Source organism: Poecilia reticulata, linkage group LG13, assembly GCF_000633615.1.
Source record: "Poecilia reticulata strain Guanapo linkage group LG13, Guppy_female_1.0+MT, whole genome shotgun sequence".
NCBI classification, from domain to species: Eukaryota; Metazoa; Chordata; class Actinopteri; order Cyprinodontiformes; family Poeciliidae; genus Poecilia; species Poecilia reticulata.
Genome location: NC_024343.1, coordinates 26,153,357 through 26,161,728, shown reverse-complemented (window position 1 = coordinate 26,161,728; position 8,372 = coordinate 26,153,357). Strand labels below are relative to the sequence as shown.

General features: G+C 35.9%; 1 protein-coding gene across 3 annotated transcripts in view; it reads left to right on the top strand.

The window, feature by feature from the left end:
- The window catches only part of LOC103474953 (alpha-2-macroglobulin-like), a 39,217-nt gene extending 31,926 nt beyond the window's left edge, over positions 1-7,291 (top strand). For all 3 annotated transcript variants that reach the window (XM_017308377.1, XM_008426247.2, XM_017308376.1), the window contains exons 19-36: positions 1,118-1,343; positions 1,828-1,954; positions 2,111-2,232; positions 2,372-2,423; positions 2,553-2,636; positions 2,958-3,134; positions 3,373-3,448; positions 3,568-3,724; positions 3,921-3,995; positions 4,532-4,694; positions 4,775-4,962; positions 5,224-5,436; positions 5,849-5,967; positions 6,292-6,382; positions 6,486-6,554; positions 6,642-6,747; positions 6,826-6,864; positions 7,061-7,291. In XM_017308377.1, the coding sequence (XP_017163866.1) occupies positions 1,118-1,343; positions 1,828-1,954; positions 2,111-2,232; positions 2,372-2,423; positions 2,553-2,636; positions 2,958-3,134; positions 3,373-3,448; positions 3,568-3,724; positions 3,921-3,995; positions 4,532-4,694; positions 4,775-4,962; positions 5,224-5,436; positions 5,849-5,967; positions 6,292-6,382; positions 6,486-6,554; positions 6,642-6,747; positions 6,826-6,864; positions 7,061-7,065 (2,089 nt within the window). In that variant the 3' untranslated portion in view covers positions 7,066-7,291. The remainder of the gene's footprint in view (positions 1-1,117; positions 1,344-1,827; positions 1,955-2,110; positions 2,233-2,371; positions 2,424-2,552; positions 2,637-2,957; positions 3,135-3,372; positions 3,449-3,567; positions 3,725-3,920; positions 3,996-4,531; positions 4,695-4,774; positions 4,963-5,223; positions 5,437-5,848; positions 5,968-6,291; positions 6,383-6,485; positions 6,555-6,641; positions 6,748-6,825; positions 6,865-7,060) is intronic.
- The last annotated feature ends 1,081 nt before the right edge of the window (positions 7,292-8,372 follow it).

Here is an 8,372-nt window from a genome sequence, read left to right as displayed (position 1 = left end):
TTTTTTAGCTTGTTTAATATGGTTTTTACAAACTCCGTTTTTATCTACGGTGTGCATCATAGCCGAGCCACCAGTTTTAAATCCCGCATTTTAAATTATTTAATCTCCGAAGCAAAAATGGCTATATACATAACACGAAGAGACAGAATGCAGGCAGGACCTCAAGTCGATGTTGTGGCTCTGTGGAAGTGTAATATAAAAGCAAGAATCAGACTAGAGTTTTACTTCCACAGAGCCACCGGGGATCTTAATGGTTTTGTACAATTGTGGGGTTTTAACGGTGTGCTGTGTAACATAGATGACAAAAGAGAACTAAATTTTAACAAGATGCTTATATAACTATTTATTTGTGTATCTGTTTTTATTTAGTTTGTGTTCGTTTGTTGTGAAACAAATGTGAAAAGAAGAATGCACCCTGTTTTTATTTGTGATATTGTCAAATAAATGTGTTGTTAAAAATCTTCTTCTTATTCTTCTTTTAATTTGTTATAAAAGTATTACTGATTAAACTTTAGCTTTAATAACATAAAACTACATAATTTTTAAAGTGTAATCAGTAATACTTTTCTAACAAAGTTATGTCAGATCATGATTTCTTGTTTAATGACAAGTTATCATAACAACGATATTTTGAATAATGTCAACTTTGTATTAAAAGTGTCATAATTTACCGAATGACGCTTTATGACAAGAGTCATGAAGACTTACTCATGTTCATGACAGGTGTTATGTCATGTTTATGACAGTGTCATGACAGTCTTATTCACAACCTGTCAAATAAAGTGTTACCATTTCTTGTTATCAGTATGCATTTAATTTAAACTTAATTAATAAATCATATACTAAAAATTTTATTTTAGACAAAAATCTGCCAGGTTTAAATTCTGCTTTATATTTGTATTCTGAAAGGATATTAATATAGATATGACACTTTGAAGAAGCCCACATCTGACTTTTGTTCATCCAGATTTATAATTTCTAAATCACACATTGTAGTTTCATCATTTGACAAAGCTGTCAAATTGTTACATAATCAACAATGTGTTTTTGTTTTAAAATTTTTTAGTTTATTAAATTGTGGTTCATGAATTGACAGATTGTGTATCTGTTGATCCAGATCTTCTGGAACCAAGAATGTGTCCCTCACTGTCCCGGACACCATCACCACCTGGGAGACGGAGACTTTCTGTTTGTCCCCTCAAGGTTTTGGTTTGGCTCCTCGTCAGAAGCTCACTGTCTTCCAGCCTTTCTTCCTGGAGCTCACCCTGCCCTACTCCATCATCCGGGGGGAGAACTTTGAGCTGAAGGCAACCGTCTTCAACTACCTGACTAAATGCATCATGGTAATTTCCCTTAAGTCAAAACAAATGGAAGAAAATCATTGAATAATGCTGTGAAAAGACAAGAAATAAACAGGAAAGAAGATAAATAAAAAATAAATTAATAAATAGTAATGAGTAATGAATAAATAAAATTAAAATGTCATAAATTAAAATAATGCATAATAAAGGAAATAAAAATCTTCCATTGTTTGATGAACAGATGTGTTCGATCACTTTATCATATTTAAAATCAATTGACTTAAATGTTTAAATAATTTTGCTTGAAATATCAGATGTTCAGTTTTGTAAGACTGCTTTTTGGTTTTTTTTGAAACACTTATGAAATTACTCTAAAAGTTATGGGTTTTTCAAACTGTGTAAAATGCATCTAGATTATAATAAGACATTTACATAATGTATTTACCTTTCAGTCAATTTTAAAACATGTTAAACTCTTACTGTCTGGTTTTAGAACTAATTTAAACAATATATTTCTCTTGAATAGGTTAGAGTGACCGCCGCCCCCTCCTCAGATTACAGCCTCACCCCCCTCTCTGGGGACCAATACACATCCTGTCTCTGTGCCAACGAGCAGAAAACCCTCAGCTGGACCATGAATCCCACCGTCTTAGGTGAGGATCACATTGCTGACCAGTGACTGACTGAAAGAACTGATCACAATTCAAACATAGGATATTCATTTTCTTCCATGCTCCTCCAACCTCATTTTGTGATCCTTTAGAAGTTACAGCAGCTGAACATTTGATCTCTAACGATGTTTTTTTCAGGAGTTGTGAATGTGACTGTGACTGCTGAGGCTATTCCATCCCACATTTCTTGTGGCAATGAGATTGTGAACGTTCCTGAAAGAGGACGTGTCGACGTTGTCACACGTTCTCTCATCGTTAAGGTTGGTGGCATTAAACAAGACAACCACTAAATGACATTGGAACAGTTTTTGACATTTTACCAGATTTGAAAATAATCTCAACAAATAAAACTAAAAGTGGAACTCATCTTGAGGTTTTCCTCATGTCTCTCTCACTCAGGCAGAAGGAATTGAAATATCAAAGACTTACAACTGGCTGGTGTTTCCCAAAGGTCAGTGTGTCTTTCTGTTTTTTGGGGGGGGTTTTCTATTTTTTTTATTTATGACTCATGGTGTGTTTGTTATCACTTCTATCTAGGTTATTTAATATATATTTAATATATATGTTTCTGTCTGCACAGATAAAGCTTTGACAGAAGAAACAGAGATACGCCTCCCTGACAATGTGATCGAGGGATCAGCCAGTGTGACGGTGTCAGTGCTGGGTAAACTCATTTTAGAAAATTGTTTTCCAGGATATTTCTTAAAAACTTCTGAGTTTATTTTATAATATGTTTTCAATATGATCTAAAGTTAACACATAGGAATAAGTAGGAATGTTATTGTCTCAACTGTGGCTCATCCAAACTGAACTGTTTTGTCCCAAGCAGAAAAAACACACTTACATATAGATTACTATCAGTTTAAAGAGATAGAAATCTAAAGCATAAGGTATTTCATGAGACTGGTGAACTAATTTAATGAATGCTGTCATTTCTTTAGGTCAGGTCAGTGTTATGTTTAAATGAGTGTGGGTTTCTGTACAGGTGACATTATGGGCCGCGCTCTGAAGAACATTGATGACCTGCTGCGGATGCCCTATGGATGTGGGGAACAGAACATGGCTCTTCTGGCACCAAACATCTATATTCTAGAATATCTACAAAGTTCACAGCAGCTGACCCCAGCCATTAAGGAAAAGGCTTCCAACTTCTTAACCAGCGGCAAGTCTAATAATGTAGCTACTGTAATCAGATATTCAGGATGCTCAAGTTCATTCATCTATTAATATTACAAGAGTGACAGAAAATAAACCCAATTATGACCCCCTCAACAGCTCAACGAGGGCAAAGAGTCGATCTACATCTCTAGAATCAGAATGAAGTCACATTGCTCCTTGTATGTCCAAGGTTTGGCTTGTAATCCAGATTATGTACATCTCATCTCGTTTCCATTCTTTAGGCTACCAGAGACAGCTGAACTATAAAGATAGTAAAGGTGCTTATAGCACGTTTGGGTCAGGACCTGGAATCACCTGGTGAGAACATCACTGACCCATCACCATGTTTTCTATAATTTTTATTTGTTTTTATCTAGTTTCCTAATCTAGAATCTTTCTTTGCTCTGTAAATGCTGACTTATCTTGTTCTTTATTAGGCTGACCGCTTTTGTCCTGAGATCTTTTTACAAAGCTCAATCTTTCGTCTACATCGACCCAACAAAGATTGACCAATCAAAGACTTGGCTGGAACAAAAACAACGTAGCAGTGGCTGTTTTGAACAGTCAGGACAACTCTTTCACAAAAGTATGAAGGTATGTCAGTTATTTCCAGGTGTATTTGACCCCATAAATAAACCTCCAACCTGAAGAGGCACAAGTTCTGCTTAAATCACAATTACATTTATTTTTAAAGTTGTTGCTGCAACAAAAACGTATTTCTTTACAGCTTATTTTCCTGAATTGTGGACATCACTAATATCATGCTCTTTGTGATGCTTCGTCTCCACAGGGAGGGGTGTCAGATGAAGTCACACTTAGTGCTTACATCACTGCTGCCTTTTTGGAAATGAAAATATCCACAAATGTAAGTCAATGAATCCTAAAAGAACCAAGATTTATTTATCTACTTTTAGTCTGTCATTTATAATATTACAATTAAAAATACTTATTTATGCAATTTATAATCTTTATTGATGTCTTTATTTCTGTTTCTAACATAAAGTCGGGCTAAGCTTTTTCTTTATATGTCTTTGTTTTTAAAGTTTGAAGTTTTTAAATGTATAAAATTAGACCTAATAGCAAAAAGCACATGTTTGAATTGTTAACATAAGGCAATGCAGATTAGACAACACAGACTTGAGAAAATGTTTATTACAGTCATTAGAGACTTTCAATTTTTACTTGTAAATATACCTGCACTATAATCTATCTTAAAATGTAACAAAAACAAAAACAAAATTTCTTCCAAATTCCACTAGAGTGGAGTGAAGTAAAGCCAGTGCTACAAACACCACATGTCACAGTGTAGGTTTTAGAAGATGAAGATTGTAACTGTGTCTGAAAAAATAACTTGTTGCTTTAAACCTGAAAATATTTCTATGGTCTTGAATTCTGTTAAAGGATCTTGTTGTCAGGAAGAGTCTGTTCTGCCTCAGAGCGTCCATCAATACCTTCAGCAACACCTACACTACAGCTCTGCTGGCGTACGTCTTCACTCTGGCTGGAGAAATGGAAACCAGAAATCACCTCCTGCAACACCTCGACTCAGTCGCAATAAAACAAGGTGAGTTCTGGTGGAAATGATTCAGAGTTCATAACCATGACTTCATTAATGCTTCTTGTTTGTGGGTGATTGTTTATTAGGGAGCTCCATCCACTGGTCTCAGACAGCAGCAGAAACATCCGCCTCTCTATCTGTGGAAATCAGCTCCTATGTGCTGCTGGCCAAACTCTCTTCCTCCCCCACTGCTGAAGACCTGGGTTACGCCTCAGGCATTGTTAGGTGGCTGACGACCCAACAGAACCAATATGGTGGCTTCTCCTCCACTCAGGTGTAACAATCAGAATGTATCGAAGGCTTTTATTTACTGTATGCATATTTTACTGAATATTTAGAAGTATGTAATGCCTTGCTGAAACTGATTGTTTTGACTCATTTTGGACATAACAGTACATGTTTTGCTTAGATTCTGTTCTGAATTCTCATTACTAGGCAAACAACTCACACCAACATGAGATGAATTCACTGTATGTTTTTGTGTTTATTTCCTGTCATGGTTCTGGTGGGACATCTTGTACGTTGTGTGTTGTAGGACACGGTGGTGGCTCTTCAGGCTCTGTCCCTCTACTCCAGTCTGGTGTTCAGCCCTGAAGGTTCCAGCACAGTGACGGTTCAGACTCCCAGCGGTCAGCTGACGTTTGATGTGAACGCAGACAACAAACTGCTGTACCAGGAGAAGATGCTGCAGAATGTAACAGGAAAGTACAGCCTGGAGGTGACAGGGACTGCATGTGCCTCGGTGCAGGTCAGTGAACACATCATGACAGACCAGCACAAAGCAGTGCATGATTGAATTCAACCTCCTGATTGAAACCACCTTCTTTCAGTTTTGAAACCCTAGACTTTGAGCATTTTACTCATGTTTCTCTGCGAAGTAGCTCAAGTCAAGTTGGACAGAGGCCGTTTCTCTATCTCACATAAAATGCTGATAAAGTACTTTGAAGTATGTGTTTGTATGAAAGACTTCAAGAGATGTGAACACTTCTGCAAAACACTTTGTATTCAATATATTTAACTATTGGCTTTTGTCTGATTAGATTTTATTTTAAGTGGTAAAAAAAACAGTCAACATTTTGCAAATATGACCTGAAGAAATGATTGTTTCTCTTGGTTTATTCTCTTAAGTAACCAACCTGTCTTGGCTACTTGCTCCTCAGATTTCTCTGCGGTACAACACCCCACCTCCTACTGACGCCTCCACTCTGAGTTTGGAGGTAAAACCCCAATCTGACTCCTCTGGCAAAATGCCTAAAGTGACTCTGAGCCTCCTGTCCCAGTAAGTGATTAATGCACTTAAATAATATTATAAATACAATGGAATAAAAACAACCTTTATTCAAAGGGGAAATCACAGTGTTACAGCAGCATCAGGTACAAAAGTTAACATAAAATCTTAATGTGTTAAAAACAACACCTAAAAAAACACAGAAACAAGATTAACTATAATGATAATATATTGTTCAAGACTATAACAAGAAATTATGTGCAGTTATTAGAAATTGCAATATATGGTTCACGATTTAAGGGATGTGCGAATGTAGAATTTATTATTGTAAATAGATAAATTAACTTCACCAGCATAATGATTGTTTTGTTCCAGGTACAATGGAAAAGATGCCAGTACTAACATGGTGATCCTGGATATCGCCTTTCTCTCAGGATTTATCCCTGACCCACAGTCTTTGAAGAATGTGAGTTAAAGCAGTGACTTTGACCTAAACCTGGTGTTGATAGAATACCTGACCTGAGTTCACAGTGATAATAATAAGACTGCTGAATGTTTTCTCCTCACAGCTTGAAAGAGCTCAGCTGGTGGATCGGGTTGAACACAAGGACGGCCATGTTGTGGTGTACTTAACCAAGGTGAGACCAATCACCAGCTCAGAACAAGACGTGATGGCAGATAATCATTACATTATCTGTAAATGTATGTTTTTGTCTTGTTTTTAGCTTACAAAGGGGGCACCAGTGAACCACAGCCTGGTTCTCCTACAGCAGATCCCTGTGCAGAACCTCAAACCAGCAGTGATCGCCCTCTATGACTACTACCAGCCCAGTAAACACAGAACACACTTTGAGTCACACTGATCTCAGGTTATTTCTTAACTTTCATCACTACCTTATTCTCTCCCAGGTGATCGGGCTGAGAGAGAGTATATTGCGGCTAATCAAGGTAAAAATATTACAACATCAAACCAAAACATTAAGATGCCACAAACCTTTCAATTTAACTTTTTTTTTTCACAAAATTTTATTTTATGCAATATCAGTAGTTTGATACTTGATTTTAAATTATTAAATATTAAATATTTTTGTTCTTAAATGTAACATGTGTCCGTTTAAAGTTGTTTTTCTTCTTTTTTTTCCAGCTTAAAGTGTGACGTGCCATCAGTCCTGAAGTTGTTTGCTGATTTTGTTCTATTAAATGGAAGTAAAATGTATTTTCATAGGGATACTTTGCATGTAGTATCTCTGTTATTTTAATCATATTACTCATACTAATTGTTTTACAAATGATTACACAATCTATTCATTTATTACCTTTTGCTTTTACATAAACATTGTAACTATGCAGTGTTGGGAATAAAAATTTGCATCAATGTGTGGCTTACGTTATTATTATTATTAAAAGTGATTTTATTATTATTATTAATATTAAAATTTTTAATAATGTTAAAGCGCCTGTAGTTAAATTGGGGCACCAATTCCAGTACCTCCGGAGCCACAAGTCAAACCTGTCAATTTTTATGTGAAGGAATTAATTTAAAACTACCACATGGAAGAAACTCTTAACACAACAAGGAATAATCACTGACATACCTATTTCCAAATGAGTCTGAGAATTTATTATCAAAATAGCCCAACTTTAAAGCTTAATTAACTCCTTTCTCTAAATACTGATATACAATCTAACTACTGATGGAACAGACAAATATGTGTATATATATATAAAACAAACTATAACAAAATGAAATGGAGTACTGAAAATAATATATAAAAATAACTGATAGACTAAGACAAGAAAACAAAGGAAAAGAAATAGCAGAACCACAATTGCAACCAAAGTACCGTATCACAAATCAGAGTGGCCCTCCCTGTAGTGAGAGAGATGCAGAGGAGGAAACAATAGAGAATTGGGGGTCAGGTGTAGGGACACTGAGCCCCCATGTCCAGATTCAGACCAACTAGACAAACTCAACATTGTGCTCAGGTCTAACTGATAAAGGCTTCTTTAAATTCTGCTTCAGATGCGGATCACTTGAACAGGTGGCAGCATTACAGCATCAAGAGTGACAAAGACAACAGTCATCATAGCTGTTGGAAAAATGCAAATGATATCATTCTACTATGAGTGTATTAATTGTAATTTTTGATGCAAAGCCAGTACGGGATCATTTTCTTCTGCATGTGAGGAGACTTGCTGTTTTCTTGAAGATGAAGTAATCATAAGTTCATATATTTCTCTATAACACGTTCAAATACCCTACAATCAACAACAGTGTATCGCATGAATATAAATACAATATAGACAATCTGTAGCTTTTCAATTACACTTCACAAAACAGGACCACTGCATATCTTTTATTTAGAAACAAACTGGGTCTTCAACATCAAAACTCAATGGCAGGAAGCAGAGAGGACATTACTGTAACTCACTTACTTTCAGGTCTCTTCGGAAAA